At 40.0% G+C, this 20,208-nt stretch overlaps 1 protein-coding gene and 1 long non-coding RNA gene across 3 annotated transcripts; one reads left to right on the forward strand and one right to left on the reverse strand.

Annotated features, from left to right (window-relative positions):
- The first annotated feature begins 2,599 nt into the window (after positions 1-2,599).
- Positions 2,600-7,210, forward strand: LOC107770088 (putative ribose-5-phosphate isomerase 4, chloroplastic). The gene is made up of 9 exons (XM_016589351.2): positions 2,600-2,894; positions 2,974-3,101; positions 4,298-4,367; positions 4,768-4,872; positions 5,123-5,218; positions 5,313-5,369; positions 5,950-6,067; positions 6,155-6,221; positions 6,829-7,210. Exons 1-9 carry the CDS (start codon positions 2,718-2,720, stop codon positions 6,905-6,907), a joined length of 897 nt encoding a protein of 298 aa, XP_016444837.1. The 5' UTR covers positions 2,600-2,717; the 3' UTR covers positions 6,908-7,210.
- Positions 6,829-9,419, reverse strand: LOC107770089 (uncharacterized). Of its 2 annotated transcripts, XR_001644527.2 has the most exons (3): positions 8,986-9,410; positions 8,470-8,875; positions 6,829-7,511 (listed from the first exon to the last, which is right to left on the reverse strand). It is a non-coding gene; the product is annotated as an uncharacterized LOC107770089 (long non-coding RNA). The 2 variants fall into 2 exon arrangements; XR_012701481.1 differs by having other exon boundaries at positions 6,829-8,875; positions 8,986-9,419.
- Positions 9,420-20,208: the final 10,789 nt, after the last annotated feature.

Consider the following 20,208-nt stretch of genomic DNA (forward strand, 5'->3'; position numbering starts at 1 on the left):
TTAGTATTTGGGCGAACATGTTTTTATCATATCAGTAAACTTGATATATTTTAGAAATCATAAATGAATATCCTTTAGTAGTGGAAAAAATTATGGAACACCTGACTCTTCTCATGTCTATCACCTGTACTGATTTTTATATTGTTAATGGGTAAGGTTGGGTAGAAGGCATCTAACAAACTTGCTTAATCGGGGTATCTCGATTGAGTGCCGGTCGCGCTCCCCGAGGTCGGGGCGTGACAATTTACTTCATTTTCCCAACAATTTGAAAGAATAGATCAAGGAATGGAAATAATTGACAAAGAAAATATAAAATGAACTAATAATCACTCCCAAAATTACGGCTTAAAACTTTGAGAGTAAAGTAAAGAATAATTGTATAAATTTCAATAATAATTGTTTCATGCCATTACAAATGAGATTTCAGTCCTTATATAGGAGCATACAATTATAACGGTTCCCTTACTTAATTTGAGCTCACTAATGGTATTAATTGTTTTGATTGCCCGTTACCATGTACAACCGTGATAGAAACATTTATGATTAAATATTCCTCGTAACTGCACCGATTTTTCTTCTTTGTTTATGACAGGTTTGTGTATTTTCCCTTCTTCATAGCCTTTATTCATTTCGTTCTTGTTTCTTCTTTTACATCTGTCCGGTCCGATTTTATCCTCATTGTAACACCGTGGGTATTTCTCTCATGCCTTTTTCGCATTCTTTAACTCGTCTAATTAAGAACGCAACTTGTCCTTACATCGATGTTCCACATATCATGCCCTGTCAGCTTATTGATAGTTCACGCGTCATGTCTTTTTCCACCAATACAATGTCATTTATTTTGGAACGGACTAAAAAAAAAATAACTCATCTAATTTGAAACGGAGGGAGTATATTTAATTTGGAGTAGCACGCAGAAGAAAAGGGTTTTTAGATTGGTTTATTGTGTTAGTATATTGTTCTTAGTTCTAAGTTCTAACAGTAGAACAAGGCATAGGATTCGGGACTTTAATTTTATGTCCGTTACTTTAGAAACTTTGGTTTGGAAAAGTGATTTTTGTCTTTCATGCTTATACAAATTAAAAGCAGCGGGCCATGTAAATTCATGATTTACAATTCCACAATTCCGTTTAGAATAATTGGAATAAAGGAATTTTTGGAAAACCGAATTGGCTTAATGTCACCTTAGTTACAAAAGCAAAGGGGAACGTGGTGCCATCATCATGAGAATTCCTTTCCTGTCTGATTTTGAATTATGAAGACTTTTCCAAAGTAGATTTTCATAATTACACAATTTTTAGTGTTCTCTAATCTTTATAAACAAATACGAGCAATCTTAATTTTGTATTTTAAAATATTTTATTTTATTACTTGGAATTCTTTCGTTATTCAAAATCACTTTTAACTAATATGTTTGATTAAAAACTAATATTACAATATTAACAATATTTCCATATAGGTGACTCAAACAAACAAGCTTTCGCTCCAACTTCGGCCAGAATCTGAATTAATGTAGAGGGCCAAAAGCCATTGCTAGGTTTCTTCCGATGACTGACTTTCCTAACTGCTATACACTCTTCAGTTTCCGTTCTGGCCAAAAAGGGAATTCCACGAGTGAAATGGATATTAATCTATCATATGTTTATCAATTAATTCGATCATACTAGACACATGAAATTTTTTATTCATAACTCATTTAGTGTAACTAAAGAAACTGAAAAAACCAAAACCAAAAAAAATCTATTAGCTGAGTTGGTTTATATAATTAGGAAATCGATAAAAATTGTTTTGATTTAATTTTAAGTAAAGACCGGAGTCAAACCGAATTGTGAATACTCCGAACATATTCATTGACTAGTGGGCCAAACATTAACCCACTTTGGGTCGGGGCAAGTGCACTTATAGTTATCCTCATGATGCTATTTAGAGATTAGTCAGTACTTATTTTGTCTTGAAATTTTAAACTAAAAATCTTAACTTCAAGATAATTTAGGATATTTGTGTCATGAAAAATTAAACAGAGAAACTGAAATTCAGGACGCATGGCTAATTCCTAAATAAAAGTCCCTTAGAGTGACTATCTGGTGTCATTTTTTTACCTCTGGGTCTAAACTTCAAACAATGGGTGGAAATAGCATTAGGTAGCCGCTTTGAGAAATACTATTTAAACTATAGCCTATTTTTAAAAACTATTTAAAGTTTAGTCTGATTTGGCAAACTACTTCTGATGAACCTAACTTCATTCCCGAAGGTATAAAATTTGAACTCCCAAAATCAAACTTCAGACTAAATACTTTATAAGTTTTGGTTATTCTTTAAATAGCGGTTCTAAACAAGGCTCTTTGTGCACTTGGGCCAAACAATAAGGTGTATATTAAGTACTAACAATAACAACAACTAGTAATAAAATCTAACAAAGTGGGTTATGAGTAAGGAAGTATACGCCGAACTTACCTATACTCCATAGGGCGGAAAAATTATTTTCGATAAACTCAGCTCACGAAGAAAAGAAAACAAGAAAGACAATATATCACTATCTCAACGTGGAAATAGTAACAACATAACAAAAACATTCAATAACAACAAGTACTAAAAGAATTAAAAAAAAATGTGCGGGTGGCGCCCTCTTATCTCCTTCAAACAGATAGAAATTGTTAATAGGAGGTGATAGATATTTTGATAGAGAGCAAGAGAGAAAGAAGTGAGGAACATTGGCTATGGCGTTGGCTTGGGCGTTGCCTTCTTCAGCATCACCATTTATTTCTTCTTATATTCTGCAAACTCGAAAGCAAGCTTATAATTTCGTCTCATCAAGAAATTCCCTTCAGCGCTTTGTTACTCGTTCCAATTTCTCTGATCCCTCTGCTGGTCTCCTCCTAGCCGCCAAACATGCAGTAAATACTCTTTCTCCTTCGTCTCTATTCTTTCTTCTTGTAAAACATACGAATTGATCTGTGTTTCTTTGTATTGTAGGTGGATTCTTATGTGAAGAGTGGTATGGTAATAGGATTGGGCTCAGGTCATGCTTCTGCTTTGGCTATACAATATCTAGGTCAGCAACTTAGGGTTGGTGCTATAAAAGATATCACTGGCATACCCACGTAAGTTCAAATGTCCAATTACCTAAATGTCTTGATGCTGGTAGTACACTTATTATTATTATTATTTTTTTGATGAATCAGTCTGGGGCCGATCCTTTGGACCAACCGCAGCCTTCGTTGGTAGTACACTTATTACACACATGCTTCTTGGTTACAGTCCCTTTAACATAAAAAACTATATTTTGCTTCGGCTGTTGTATTCCAACTATATGAAGATCATTTACTGTGATCACAAAAGGAAATATAAAGAAGGGAAATATGATACGATCATACAATTTGATTTTGGTTTGTGTTCGTTTCTGAGTGTTTTCCTTGTTGTAGTTCATAATATAGATTAATTTGCCTGTTGAATAGACATACTCCATGTATATTCTTTTCCTTATCCCGTTTTACTTCATTTTCCTTTTAGGTTCTGTTTGGTGTGTAGGAAATGCTTTATCTCGAAAAATCATTTGTGGATGATTTCCAGTAAAAAGGGCAGCACTAAGCTCCCGCTATGCGCGGGTCCGGGGAAGGGACTGAGCGCAAGGGTCTATTGTATGCAGCCTTACACTGTATTTATGCAAGAGGTTGTTTCCACGGCCTGAACCCGTGACCTTCTAGTCACATGGCAACAACTTTACCAGTTACACCAGAGTTCCCCTTCTTGTGGATCATTTCCAGTATGGTTGGATATTTAGCTTACATATGAAACAGTAGAAAGGGGAGGATCGGTCACGAGGATAATGTGTTGTTGATTTTTTGAGTATTAATGGGACAATAATGTCTATGTATTGGTTGAAGTAAATGATATGGAAAACTAAAAGGATTTATCAAGGAAAATGACTTCCACTCGTAAAGGAGGGAATATCCAATCATCGACTTTGCCTCGGTGGTTTCCGGTATATGAATCCTTTGTAACCACCATTCCACTCTATTTGAGCCAAAACGCGTCCTGGTTTCTCTAGAGAATACATTTTCAACAATTTAAGAGAACCAAAAACTGGAAAATGATTTCATCAGTGAGATCATTTCCCGAGAGAAATTTTTATGTTATACCAAAAACCTTAAATTGTCATACCAGTTAATAGTTGAATGTTAGCTTGTAATTGGATATGACCATTTTGCCTTTTCTTATTTATTTCCATATACTTGAAGCCTTGTTATTGAGTTTGTTTGTTTTTCCATTAGGAGTAACCAGGAACACTCTGGTGCAGATGTGTTGGCAGCGCAAGTGAAGCAGCCAAGGCAGGAATACCCTTGGAACAGTACAATGATGGTTATATGGTGCGTACCACTACTAAGATTCTTCCTTAGATAGTTGCATTAGGAGTTATTAAAAAATGTGAGCGTCCAGACACCATCTTGAACCCACAATGAATTCAAATTGCAGTCAAAGTCTATATAGCTATTTAGTTTAGCTTCAAGTTCCATCATGCAAATATTAATGGAGCTAGCAGATAGAAGATCCTTGGTCAGGGTAATGTAAATTGAATTACCTTCTTGAAAGAGAGAGAAAGTCCTATTGAAGTAAAGTCATTGTAAAGTTTCAGATGATAGTTACTCCAGTTTAAGTAGTGAAGCTTTAAAGCCTAGTATCTGGGATTTTGCTTTATTCTGTCACTTATTGGATTGTTGCATTGAAGCTGAAACGTTTCACGCAATCTTTCTATTTTTTCTTACATAGATTGATCTAGCGTTTGATGATGCTGATACTATGGAAGAAGAAACACTTGCAGCAATCATTGGGCGTCGGAAACTGCAGGGTGATGATTCTATAATTCAAGAGAAGGTTTGTCATATTTCTCGTGGGTTGTTATGTATTCAACCCTATTTGATAGTCTAAAAGAAAAAATTTCTATTATCTCTGTACTTCTACACGGCAATCAATGTTTTGCATATTTGTTCTTGTATCATCTATCTTGATTTGTAATATATTATTGCTTCTTTCAGTGTTTCAGCTTGAAGTTCCTTACATTTTATCATCTTCCTTAATATTCACTGGTTTTTTATGAGCCTTCGTTGACTGATACTGCTTGCAGATTATTCTGGAAGCCGCTGATAAACTGATACTTATTATAAAGGAAAAACAATTCAAGGGCAGTGTAGATGGTTCAATTCCAGTACTAATTAAATCTGTAAGTTCCCGACCAAATATTTTGCTAAATGCTGATGAACAAGTGTAGTTCAAAAGGTGAGAACTATCCTCATTTAAGCTTATTGACTTCTCAGGTTAACTGGCTTGAGACAGCTGAAGAAATAGATGACCTCTTCCTAGGGGATGCGGAGGTAAAGCCTAGACATGTATTACCCTGTTAAGGCATAAAAAAATTTCTCTCCTTGCCAAACTCTGATGTTTGCAAAAGACCAAGATAGGATGTATTTCTTGGGCAAGTAGTATTCTTCCTTAATGATAGTCTTTCGAATATCGGATAAGTGGATCACATTTTCCTCCACTTAGTTTACCAACAGAAATGAACTTTTTCTTCCTCTTTCCCTTCTCTTTTTTACCTTTGCACTTTTCACCTCAATAATATTCATGCTAGGATTAGGATTACTTGACATTTTTGCCAGTGCCACAAGCTAAAGTTGCATTCTTCTTTGAGATGGTCTTTTTTAGATTGTAGAATCTCTTTTTTTTATCTCTGGGAGATATAACATTTTGAGCACCTGTAAACTAGTATCTATCAGTCTTAACATTTTCTCCTTGGCTTTCATAATTGTATTTCTCCTCATCTTTCTGTAATGATATATGAACCAACATCGTCGAAGTAATATTTGAAGATCAATTAGAAACTTTCAGGGGACATAGTGGATTCTCTTTCCATTCAATTGTCATCTCCTTAATGTTATTTGTTTCTTTGTGGAGGTTTGGAGGAGGCCAGCTATAGGGTATGCAGGTCCACTGGGAGGTGATTTCCCTTTAGTCACTAAAGAAGGGCACAACATTCTTGATGTCATATTTACGTCTCCAATGGAAAGCCTTGGTATATCTCCATATCCAAAGTATTCTTTGCCACTTTTGTTCAACTTGTTTGATGCTAACTGTCTACCTCCCATTGTTCATGTGGCAGTTGAAGTGGCTAAAACTCTCGATCAAATTGATGGTGTTGTGGAACATGGTGTTATCTTCAGGAACCCGTTAGTTCTCCTACCACTTATGTCTATCTATCTCATCCATTTCCTATTTTTATCAGACATTATGCTTGATACACGAAAATGTTGGATAGATATAAAGATATTCAATTTAAGATCTTTGTGTTTTAGTGTCTCATGCTCTTTTTAGTTATTGTGTGGAGTTGTTTGTACAGTATCTGCGGAACATAGCTATAAACAAAATAAGTAAATGAATTGTAGATAAACTGGTTAGATTTAAAGGTTGTAGCACTAATATTCTTGCAAATTGCCTTCAATAGCTCATGGTTGATTGTTGTCGTTGATAGTTTGTCCTTGTTTCTGGATGAAGTGATAAGGTTTATGCTGTATTTAGCGAGGAGGAAAAAGAAGATAGTGATAGACAATAGAGTAGAGCTTAGAAGAAAATGACTTTCTTATTTTTCTATGAAACAAAAAGTGTCTCTTCTCTTATGTTTGACATAGTATCCTGAGAGGAAAATGATTTTCCTTATTTTATTTTCTTTCATCTTCCATCTTTCAACTGTTCCCTTCCTTTACCCCTTCCCTGATTTTCTACCAACAAGCTAGTTTCATTTTATTCTTATTTCTGCTTTCACTGGATTAATTTCAGGTGCACAGCAATCATTGCCTCAGAAAATGGGCTGCAAGTTGTTGATAATACATTTCAAATGGAATCAAGCAACCTTTGAAGGCAAAGCTTAGCTGACTGGATGATATATGTTTTATGAGTCTTATAACTGGCCACTGTTTTCTATTTTAAGTGTTCTGAAACTTTTTTAAGCGGAAAAAGGCAAGATATCTTTGGGTACATTTGAAGTTCTTATTGTAGGGCATGCTTTGTGAAACAATAGGATGTTTTTTACAATTTGGTTTGGGAGTAGGAAGAGAAGAGATTGGAAAAAAGAGAAGTGTGGATGATTTTCTGTTCCAGTGACTTTGGTTGTAATATGCAAGAAGAAAGTAAATGGAGATGAGACTTGATTTTTGTCCCATTGATGAAAGAGCTGAACATTAATTCTTTTTCTTCACTTTCATTCCCCCAGCTTCCAAATAAACTGTCAACCAGTTTTCCCTTTTCCTGTATAACTGGATTCGTTGAATTATCTCAAGAGCAACAAATCTGTCAAAAATTCTATCCCTTGACCCTACTATTACTATCATCATCCTTCTAAATGTAAATCTTACAACACAGTACTTTACAATTCGAACAAGTGGGCTAACCAATATCACTTCCTTTGAATCTTTCAAATGACACTATACAGGGACTCGTTTTCCACGGTAGCGGTCAAAGAACTGCAGAGAGAAAAATAACCTCAGACCAAAAGAAAGAGAACAAGAACCACTGCAGTGCATACTTTTCCCTTAGATTGAGTAATAATGTATCAGTGCAAGAGAAAATTATAAACATTCTTCAAGTTTAATATGTAGTGACACTGACACCGAAAGATAATTTTTGCTTTGTTTGAAAACAACAATCATTTAACTTTATAAGTCGAAGAGTGTTTATCTTCTTCTAGACTATTTTTTGTGTGGAGCTTTTGCATTGAGGCACGAAGTAACTAACCATGGTTGGTTATTGGGGTCGGGTCTCGGGTGTGAATTTGAAGATTACAAAATTGCAGCCATAGGAGGATTTTCCCTTCTGTGGTACCGCCTTAACAGTACTTCAACATCTTCAGACAGATGCATGAGGACTGGAATGTCGGACAACTACTTAATGATTAGGCTTAGGCATTTCGAGACTCGATCATGACACTGTATGATCCCTTACTAGAGTAGGGTATTCCAAGACACAATCACCTTAATATCAGATATCTAACAACCAAACAAAAAGTCTGATTTATTTAACATGGTAGCAATGGAGTGATACAAGAATCGATGCATTAACAGAAAGCATCAGATGGCTTGATAATTTACCAAAGAGCGAGATACCCTCTGGCCTCCCAATTTCATTCTTACAAAGTATAAAGAAACTAGTCATACTTTGTATTCTAGTAAAGCCCACAATAAATTGGTAAGATTGTAATGCTATGGGCAGATGGAGACAAGTGGGGATATCCTAAGCCAGAGTCGGTGTCACATAGATCTTAGGATTCAGAATTACGAATACGAGTCCAACCAATCTGTAATGTTTGGAACAGAAGAACACAAAAATTTTGAAGAGAACTGCTTTTCTTAAAAGCTATTAAGGAAGTCCCTCCCCCAAACTGAAAGCAATGGAAGAAAGTATATGAATTACGCATAAACATACCGATCTGACAAAGGGCTGCTGGAAGATCCAACCTAGAATAGGTATCTTTTGCAAAAAAAACTGCCAATGTTGGCCAGAAACCAAGGAACCACAAAACAAATTTACCTGAAGAGTACAACAAATCCATATGCCTCAAGAATCATTCCCAGTATAGATCAGAACACAGAGAGAGAGAGAGAGAGAGAGAGAGAGAGAGAAGCAAAAAAGATAAACATATAAATAATAGAAACATAAAAGATGTACCACCAGACCATAACTTTTAGAGAGATAAAGAGCAATCGTTGGGGTGAACAGGAAGAGGAAAAAAGCCCAAAAGCAACTAAACTTTGTAATTACTACGTTTCATAAAGAACTGCAGTGATGACTTGAGACCGATGGTCAGCGCCACCCCTGAGAAGAAGAGGATCTGATGCAGTAAAATAACACCATGTCAACTGGTGCCCAAAGGAAAGTGGTAAATGACAAGTCAGAGAAAACCAAAGATAAGTGACGATCATGGCAATATTCTGTACTTACATTTCCCATGGCAATTAGTCCCTTGTCAAAGAACAATATGATCCCCAAGAATAAGAAAAACACTCCGAATCCTGTCAATCCTAGCCCAATCTCTGTTTCAACAATCAGCTCAAGTTTAGCAGACATAACATTTCAAATAGCAGAACAGCATGCTTCTTCTTTTATTCAATCGTACCATCTCAATAACTAGGTTTTAACTGAGCAGAGAACACACTATATTTGGTAAAACAATGAAAGAATACAGACTCTTGCACCCCCAAAATAGGAGATTGATTTGCTCCAATTGAGAGAAACACTAAGCTACAAGCCTATGGTGCAATTTCTAAATAGTTTGACACATAGATCAAACTACATGTACGACATGCATTTCCATGCTTCCTGCAAGCAAAAGCAGACATGTTCTAAATTTCCAAAGCAGTTGAATATACGGTCATCTTATGTTTTAGAACTCGAATCGGTGCTCTTAAGCCTTAAAAATCTCATTTTTATCCTCCTCGATTTTGCGTGCGCAGTCCGGGCAGGTTTCCAGAAAGCTTTTATGTTGAAAACTAATGAAAATAAGAATTTTTGCCTTAAAAGTTAATTTTAGTTGACTTCGGTCAATATTTTTAGTAAACGGGTTCAGATACGTGCTTTGACGGTCCCGGTGGGTCCGTATCGAATTATGGGATCTGGGCGTATGCCCGACATCGAATTTGGAGGTCCCTAGCTTGAGTTATGAATTTTCGATGAAAATTAAAAGTTTGAAAATTATTTATTTTTAAGAATTGATTGATATTTGGCATTGTTAGGGGTTCGTATTTTGGTTCCGGAATCCGGTACAGGTTCATTATGATATTTAAGACATGTTTGTGAAATTTGGTGAGGAACAGAGTTGATGTGACGTGATTCGGGCGTCCAGTTGAGAAGTTATGGATTTTAATGTGTTCTTGAGAATTTCATTTGAATTGGTGCTAAATTTAGAGTTCTAGGTGTTATTTTGGCGATTTGATCGCGCTAGCACATTCGTATGATATTTTTAGACTTGTGTGCATGTTTGGTTTGGAGCCCCGAAGGCTCGGGTGAGTTTCGGATAGGCCACAGGATGTTTTGGACTTTGGAAATCTGGTTTTTTCTGCAGAATCTGTGTTCTGGCATGTCCTTCTTCGCGTTCGCGAAGGTACTCTCGCGAACGCGAAGAGTAAACTGGTGAGGCTGAGACTTCTTCTTCGCGAACGCGAAGGCCTGGTCGCGAACGCGAAGTGATCGGGGATTTACCCTTCGCGAACGCGACCTGACCATCGCGAACGCGAAGCACTCGGGGACCTGGGGAGGGTTGGTCATGTTCTTCTACGCGAACGCGTCCACTTGGTCGCGAACACGAAAGCTAAGGGGGAGTTGTCTTACGCGAACGCGAAGGCCTTAGGCCGCTGTGCATCGCGAACGCGACAGGCCTCTCGCGAATGCGATGAAAGCCTGTCCAGTGGCTTAAAACAGACTCCAAACACGAGTTTGAGCCATTTCTTCAACATTTTCAAGAACCAAATGGGTAGAGACGATTTTCAAGAGTCATTTTCTTCCCCAAAGTATTGGTAAGTGATTCTAAACCATTTTCTTTCAATTACCCATTACATTTCTTGAATTTTTAACCAAAAATCTAGAGTTTTCATGGTAGAATTAGGGGTTAGGGTAGAAACTGGGAATTTCGGAAATTTGAGAATTTAGACCTCGATTTGAGGTCGGATTCCACAACCAATTATATATTCGGGCTCAGGGGTGAATGGATAAGAGGATTTTGGTCCGAACCTCGGATTTTGACCAAGCAGGCCCGGGGTCGATTTTTTCAACTTTTTGGAGGAAAATTTTGAAAATTTAATTTATGAAATATAATTGATTCCTTTAGCAATATTTGATATTAATGAGTCATTTTTGAATAGATACGAGTGGTTTAGAGGTGAATTCCAAAGGAAAAGCTGTGATTGAGAATTAAGTGGCCTTCGGAGCGAGGTAAGTGTTGTGTCTAACTTTGGCTTGAGGGAATAGGTATTGTGTGAATATTTGCTACGTGTTTTGTGGTTGCATACGTCGTATAGTTGAGATGACGAGCATCTATACGTTGTGGTCGAGTCATAGCATGCGAGTGGAATTTTATTTCTTGCAAATTTGTAGTCTTAAATCTGGTTATCCATGCTTATTGTTGTTGTTAAAATATTGGGAGACTTGTATCCGGTTCCACCAAGGTCGATAATATTGTGAATATTGATTCGAGGTCGAGATGTTAAATTGTGGAAGTAATCATTGATAAAATATTGATTTCTTGTGAAACTTCTCTTTTTCCGTTGTTCTTGATTCTGTGAATTGTGAGGAAGAGTGTAAAGCACGAAGGGTGATACCGTGCATAATTTAATTATATTGTGAGGAAGAGTGTAAAGTACGAAGGGTGATGCCGTGCATGAATTATTTATATTTGTGAGGAAGAGAGTAAAAGCACGAAGGGTGATGCCGTGCAGTCTTATTTATTACTTGGTGAGGTTGAGAGTAAAAGCACGAAGGGTGATGCCGTGCAGTTTTCCTTTGCTATTTTAATTGCTTAATTCGTTTAAGGATTTTCTGTTTAATTCTGTCTTTTCATTATTCTCACTCTTTATGTTGTATTCCCCACTGTATGTCCCATTCCTATTATTTCTGCATTATTTCTTTATTTACTGTTGTTTCCATTAGCATGATTATATTGTTCAGGTTATATGTGGGTGTCTTGTCCTAGCCTCGTCACTACTTCGCCGAGGTTAGGCTCGACACTTACCCTTACCTGGGATCGGTTGTACTGATGCTGCACTCTGCACTTTCTGTGTAAATTTTGATACCGGCTCAGGTTAATCGATCGAGATTTGCTACTGGTCCGCTGTCTGGAGACACAAGGTAGATCTGTCGGCGTTCACAGACCTTGAAGTCCCCGTCTATCTTTTATGTCCTACTATTTTCTTTCATTCAAATAGTTGTATTTCTTTCAGACTATTACTTGACGTAAATTCTAGAATGCTCGTGAATGGTGACACCAGATCCGGGTGGTAGTAGTTAATAAAATTTTATGATATTCCGCACTTATTACATTCCATCTTAGTTACATTCTCTAACGTTGGCTTGCCTGGCAAGTGAAATGTTAGGTGCCATCACGGTCCCGTCGGTGGAAAATTTCGGGTCATGATAGTTGGTATCAGAGCACTAGGTTGCTTAGGTCTCACGATTCGTGAGCAAGATTTGTAGAGTCTGGAGGATCGGTACGGAGACATCTGTGCTTATCTTCCAGAGGCTATGAAGTTAAGTTTCACTTCTTTCTTCTCTGTCGTGCAATTTTGCTTTCTCAATACTGATTGAACTCTTCTACTCTTATTCTCTCGCAGATGGCGAGAACACGTACCGCTTCCTCAGCTGAGTAGCAGCCAGAGCCTCCAGTGACAGCTCCTACGCGGGGCAGAGCTCGAGGCCGAGGCCGTGCCAGAGGCTGAGGCAAGGGCAGGGCTCAGCCTAGGGCCCGAGCAGCAGCCCCATCAGTGGAGCCTCAGATAGAGCTTGACGAGGAGGTTCCAGCCTAGACTGTTCCTGCCGGACGAGCTCAGGTTCCGGAGGGGTTCATTGCTACCCCAGTACTTCAGGACGCTTTGGTCCATTTGGTGGGCCTTATGGAAAGTGTGGCCCAGACTGGCGCATTTCCCATGGCACCAGTAGTATCTCAGGTTGGAGGAGGAGCTCAGACTCCCACCACTCCTGCTTCAGAGCAGATAGCTCCCCAGTATCAGGCTCCAGCAGCTCAGCCAATCGGATTAGTTCAGCCGGTTATTGCGACACAGGTCGGAGATGGGCCAGCTATGTCTTCTGAGGCCTTATGGAGATTAGACAGGTTTATCAAGCTCTTTCCTGTTCACTTCAGGGGTGCTCCTTCAGAGGATCCCCAGGAGTATCTTGACAGCTGTCACGAGGTTTTACGGAACATGGGTATAGTGGAGACCAATGGGGTCGATTTCACTGCATTTTAGATGACTAGTTCCGCCAAGAAATGGTGGAGAGATTACTTGTTGACCAGACCAGCTGGGTCGCCTGCTCTTACTTGGGACCAGTTCTCTCAACTCTTCATAGAGAAGTTTCTGCCGATCACATTGAGAGAGAAGCGTCGCCGTCAGTTTGAGCGTCTCCAGCAGGGCAGTATGACTGTTACTCTGTATGAGACCCGTTTTGTGGATATCTCCAGCAGGGTAGTATGACTGTTACTAAGTATGAGATCTGTTTTGTGGATTTGGCCCGTCATGCTATTCTTCTGCTTCCCACCGAGAGAGAGAGAGTGAGGAGGTTTATTGATGGACTTGCTCAGCCTATCAGATTGCAGATGGCTAAGGAGACTGGGAGTGAGATTTCTTTTCAGGCGGCTGCTAATGTCGCCAGACGAGTCGAGATGGTTCTTGCTCAGGGAGGTCAGGGGTCTGACAAGAGGCCTCATCATTCCGATGAGTTCAGCGGTACCTCACCTAGAGGCAGGAGTACTTTTGGTAGAGGCCATCCTCCCAGGCCGTTTCATTCAGCGCTTCAGGCATCTCACGGTACCTTAGGTGGTCGTGGCCCTCAGATGCATTATTCTGACCAGCTAGCCTACAATGCACCACCAGCTCCTATTAGTGCACCTCCACTCCAGAGTTATCAGGGTGGTTATTCAGGTCGACAGGGTCAGTTTCAGGGTTAGCAGTCACAGCAGCCGAAGTTATGTTATACTTGTGGTGATCCAAGGCACATTGCTAGATTTTGCCCTCGGGCAACGGGCAGCTCACAATATCAGAGTTCTCGTGCCATGGTTCCGGCACCAGTTGCTGCACCACCTGCTTAGCCAGCCAGAGGTAGAGGCCAGACAGTTAGAGGTGGAGGTCAGGCCGTTAGAGGTGGAGATCGGCCAGCTAGAGGCCGTCCCAGGGACGTAGTTCAGGGTGGTGGGGCCCAGCCCCGGTGTTATACTTTCCCAGGCAGGCCTGAGACTGAGTCATCTGACGCTGTTATCACAGGTACTGTTTTAGTTTGCAGTAGAGATGCTTTAGTTCTATTTGATCCGGGATCTACTTACTCCTATGTGTCTTCCTATTTTGCTTCCTATTTGGTTGTGCCCCGTGATTCTTTGAGTGCTCCTGTATATGTGTCCATACCAGTGGGAGATGCTATTATTGTAGATCGTGTTTATCGTTCATGTGTGGTCACCATTGGGAGTCTTGAGACTCGTGTAGATCTTCTACTTCTCGACATGGTTGATTTTGATGTCATACTGGGTATGGATTGGCTGATACCTTATCATGCTATATTAAATTGTCACGCCAAGACAGTGACCTTAGCCTTGCAGGGGTTACCTCGATTAGAGTGGAGAGGAAATCTTGGCCATTCTGCCAGCAGGGTTATCTCTTATGTGAAGGCTCGACATATGGTTGAGAAGGGGTGTCTAGCTTATTTGGCTTATGTCCGCGATTCTAGTGCGGAGGTTCCTTCCATAGATTCGGTGCCGGTTGTTCGTGAGTTTCGAGAGGTCTTTCCTACAGACCTGCCGGGGATGCCACCCGACAGGGATATTGATTTCTGCATTGATTTGGCTCCGGGCACTCAACCTATTTCCATTTTGCCATATCACATGGCCCCGCCAGAGTTGAAAGAATTGAAAGAGCAGTTGCAAGATTTGCTTGATAAAGGGCTTCATTAGACCCAGTGTCTCGCCCTGGGGTGCACCTGTGTTGTTTGTGAAGAAGAAAGATGGATCAATGAGGATGTGTATAGATTATCGGCAGTTGAACAAAGCCACCATCAAGAACAAATATCCATTGCCGAGGATTGATGATTTATTTGATCAGCTTTGGGGTGCCAAGGTGTTTTCAAAGATTGATTTGAGATCTGGCTACCATCAGTTGAGGATTAGGGCATTCAATGTTCCTAAGACAGCTTTTCGGACTCAGTATGGGCATTATGAGTTTCTAGTGATGTCATTTGGGTTGACAAATGCCCCAGCAGCATTCATGGATTTGCTGAACCAGGTGTTCAAACCCTACCTGGATTCCTTTGTGGTTGTGTTTATTGATGATATCTTGATCTACTCCCACAGTCAAGAGGAGCATGAGCAGCACCTTCGAATTGTTCTTCAGACTCTGAAAGATAGCCAGTTATATGCTAAGTTCTCAAAATGCGAGTTTTGGTTGAGTTCAGTTGCTTTCTTAGGTCACGTTGTATCAGCAGAGGGTATTCACATGGATTCTAAGAAGATTGAGGCAGTTCAGGACTGGCCTAGACCCACATCAGCTACAGAGATCCGTAGTTTCCTGGGTTTGGCAGGCTATTACCGTCGATTTGTGGAGGGGTTTTCACCTATGGCAGCCCCGTTGATCAGATTGACCCAGAAGGGTGCCCCGTTCAGGTGGTCAGACGAGTGTGAAGCGAGCTTTTAGAAGCTCAAGACAGCTTTGTCTACTACACCAGTATTGGTGTTACCCACAGGTTTAGGATCTTATACAATATATTGTGACGCATCTCGTATTGGTCTGGGTGCGGTATTGTCACGCCCCGAACCTAGGAGCGATACAAGCACCCGGTGCCTCACCTAACCTGGCATACCAAATTGCGACTAAGGGACTCTGAACACATAATGTCATACTTTGGCCATGGGGCCACCTTGCAAGATAATTTGCGAAGCAAAATATAAAACTGAATGAAAACTAGCGCTAACTAAACATCAATATAAAGCTAGGCCGAAAAGGCCGTCATAGCTACTACAACTGACAAACCACCAAATTATACATACCAGGCCTACAAACCCAACATACTGTACTAACCAACAGGATATGTCTACAAGCCTCTACTGATAGATATATTGTGATCGGTACAGGGCCCCGACCTACCCATAACATATATACAGATATACATAATATGTACACAAAACTCTAGACCTGGCAACTCCGAAAGACGTGGAGCTTACCGATCAGGCTGAACTCGGGAAACACCTACTGAGGAGGTCTACCTGTCTGTCTATCTGAAACTGCACGCATGAAATGCAGCGCCCCCAAAAAAGGGACGTCAGTACGAAATAATGTACCGAGTATGTAAGGCAATAAAATAACTGAAATCTAAAACTGAACTGATAATATGATAACTGAAATTAACTGGGAGTCAAAGATGGTCTGGAGATATACTTACCTGCTGATAGTGACTAAACTCCTTCAATATAGTAAGTAAAATAAATGTCCGGCCCTATAAGGCTCGGTACGTGTAACTGCTCGGCCGTAGTAGGCTCGCTCATAGGCGCTCGGCCATACTGGGCTCTATACCTCGGCCATCCTAGGCTCGCTCATAGGCGCTCGGCCACAGTAGGCTCGGTATATATAACTTACCATCTGATCAGAGGTTGCCCAATAGGGGCCTGCCCACCGATTATAGCTCGATGGTGGTGAAAATAGTGTAATACTGCATATATATATAGACCCTCTGCTCTCTTGACTGAATAAAGACAAAACTAAACTGAATATGAAGTCCCGATAAGGAATAATATTGTAACTTATGAGACTAGAATAATGTGAATAAATTCATGAATACGAACTTCTCTTTATGTCTCATTATTAACACATGTAGCTACGAGATCATGCCAAAATGAAGGAAGGGCTTAGCCTTAACATATCTTATCACAATCTTTCCAATCACCAAGTTGAACTCACCTCTTTGCACCTTAATCTACAAGAACGATAATAATACTATCGTTAAGTTACGAAAGGTACAACTATCGTACAACGAACGACAAACTTATTTTGTATTAAAACGGGCAGCATCTCCTCTATAATCCTTACTTCCTCCAAATTCAAGATAACACCAACAATACAAGAACAGAACAATAACAACATATAAACATCATTTTCCAGCCCTATATACGAACGACCAGCCAACCACCCTACATTTATATGGTGTTTATAAACCCCCTTCCTCCTCCAAAACTCCACAAAATAGTAGTAAAACACGCAGCCCAACAGCAACAAAAAATAGTCCACAAAATAGTCCGCTATAAGTGAATAACTCGAACTCACGGCTTCCGATCACCGTCCCGTGAGTTCTTACAAGTATAGAACGACTTACCATAAATTTACAGAAGAAAAATTGGATGAAAGAGAGCAGTAAACTCACCTTATTTGTTGGATAACTCAGCTCTTATCTTGGTTCTTTAAACTCTAGGTTTTACCTCTAATTAGAACTTGAAAGGGAGAGAAAATCAATTAGGGTTTGTGGGAAATTTTTTGGGAGGATTCTTTGCAGAGCTTATGTATGGTTATTATGCTCTATTTTAAGTCTAATATATGAAGAAAATAGGCCCTTAAAAGGCCTCTTTGGACGACCCGAAATGGCCCATTTTTGGGCTTTCATTTAAGCAAGTAGGTGACACACCTACTTGTCACCTAGCAGCTTGCGTAGTATCGCACAAATGCCCATATCTTTCTACTCCTATGTCGTATTGACAAACGGTTTAATGTGTTGGAAAATAGACTCATAGATCTTTAATTTGATGGGTGGAACACCCCATAACTCTAAGTATATTGGGAGAAAATCGCAGTTATATTTGACCCAAAGTTTTAGTAAAACTTATGAATGTAACTTGTGATGACTTTCATCGACTTTTGTTCCACAACTCTCTTGACTTCAAAACATAACACACGGATGTCATACGACTAATATAAATCATAACATAATCTCCTTATCATGTTAATCACCCTAGTCTCACCCCAAAGGTACATGTTATAACATTTCCAACTTGTCGACTTTCGACGAAACATTATTTTATTTAATTGCTTTAGCTTCTGAACTGTCCAACCCTCTTTGTACTTGCTGTTCATGATCTTCAATATTTGTAACCTTAGAGGTAACATGATTAACTTACTTTATATACTTTTAAATATTATCTCATTTTTGGTCCTACATTAGTTTGCTTACGACGCATTTTTACGTACGAAAATATAGGGTGTAACATCACTCCCCCCTTGGGAACATTCGTCCTCGAATGTTTACTCTTAGAGACTTTGGAAAATTTTGCCAAAGTATCCTTCGTAAACTAGGTTAAAACCAACCTGCACGTAGCCAGAAACATACTATACATGCCACACATGGCCAATCTTTATAAATAGCAGCAATTTGCCTCACCGACCGTAAATCATAAATATTGAAAGTGAAAAATAAAAGCTTGCCTGATGACCTGCTAGCCTACATAGAGCTATGTTGTAGCGTCCCATCTCGAACCATATCTTCAGTTTGAAATAGGTGGGGGTATTTAGACTTCATTTCTTCCTCCGATTCCCACGTCATCTCTTCTACATTCTTGTTCCTCCATAAAACCTTTACGGAAGCTACCTCCTTATTTCGTAGATTGCGGATTTGTCGGTCTAGGATGGCAACTGGAATTTCCTCGTATGACAAGTCCTCTGTAATCTGTACATCATCCGTGGGCACCACTCGGGTAGGATCGCCAATGCACTTCCGTAGCATAGATACATGAAAAACCGGATGGACAGACTCCAATTCTGAGGGCAACTCTAACTCATAAGCTACTTGTCCCACTCTCCAAATGATCCTATAAGGCCCAATATACCGTGGGCTAAGCTTGCCTTTCTTGCCAAACCTCATCACGCCCTTCATAGGTGATACCTTTAAGAATACCCAGTCATTAATCCTGAACTCTAAGTCTCGTCGCCGCACGTCAGAATATGACTTCTGATGACTCTGAGCTGTCAACAGTCGCTCCCGGATAAGCTTTACTTTCTCTATGGCTTGCTGAACCAGGTCTGGCCCATGTAACCCAGATTCTCCAACATCAAACCACCCTATAGGAGATCTGCACTTACGCCCATACAAAGCCTCGTACGGAGCCATCTGGATACTGGAGTGGTAACTGTTATTATATGTAAACTCGATAAGAGGTAGATGTTCATCCCAACTTCTTTTAAAATCCAACACACATACTCGTAACATATCCTCGAGCGTCTGAATTGTGCGCTCGGCTTGTCCATCAGTCTGTGGATGAAAAGCTGTGCTGAGATTCACCTGAGTCCCTAGACCTCTTTGAAATGACCTCCAAAAATGTGCTGTAAACTGAGCCCCACGGTCAGATATAATAGAAACCGGTACTCCGTGTAGCCGCACTATCTCCTTAATATATAACTTTGCATAATCTTCTGTTGTATATGTAGATCTGACCGGTAGGAAGTGAGCTGATTTCGTGAGCCTATCGACTATCACCCATATGGAATCGAACTTACGATTAGAATGAGGTAAACCCATGATAAAGTCCATGTTTATCGCCTCCCATTTCCATGTCGGGATCTCTATAGTCTGCATTAGCCCTCCGGGCTTCTGGTGCTCTACCTTCACTTGCTGGCAACTAGTACATTGGGCGACAAACTCAGCAATGTTCTTCTTCATATCATTCCACCAGTACACATCCTTAATGTCATGATACATCTTCGTCGATCCAGGATGGATGGAATACCATGAATAATGTGCCTCTGACATAATCCTGTCTCGTAGCCCTGCTACATCTGGAACACACAAACGACCCCTGTATCTGAGAACCCCATCTCCCTTGAGCTCTAACAATGGCTTCTTCTGCTGCGGAACTCGCTCTCTCAACTCGACCAACTCTGGGTCCTCGTACTGCCTTTCCTTGACTTCAGCTATGAGGGATGATTTTGCAGTGTTTTGGAGTACAACTCCACCATCCTCAGAATCTACTAACCGAACCCCCAACGAAGCCAATTGATGAATCTCTCTAGCTAATTGTCTTTTCTCGGGCTCTACATGTGCTAAGCTACCCATAGATCGGCGACTTAAGGCATCTGCTACAATATTAGCTTTCCCTGGATGGTAGAGAATGTTAACATCGTAATCTTTCAATAACTCAAGCCATCGCCTCTGTCGTAAATTCAACTCTTTCTGCTTGAAGATATATTGTAGGCTTTTATGATCAGTAAATACATCAACATGAACACCATATAAATAATGCCGCCATATCTTAAGTGCATGGACAACCGCAGCTAACTCGAGGTCGTGGGTCGGATAATTCCTCTCGTGCTTCCTCAACTGCCTTGAAGCATACACAATTACCTTTCCATGTTGCATCAGGACACATCCTAACCCGACACCTGATGCATCACAATACACGGCATAACCCTCTAGACCCTCTGGAAGTGTTAGAACTGGAGC

This window comes from Nicotiana tabacum, chromosome 17, assembly GCF_000715075.1.
Source record: "Nicotiana tabacum cultivar K326 chromosome 17, ASM71507v2, whole genome shotgun sequence".
Classification (NCBI taxonomy): Eukaryota; Viridiplantae; Streptophyta; class Magnoliopsida; order Solanales; family Solanaceae; genus Nicotiana; species Nicotiana tabacum.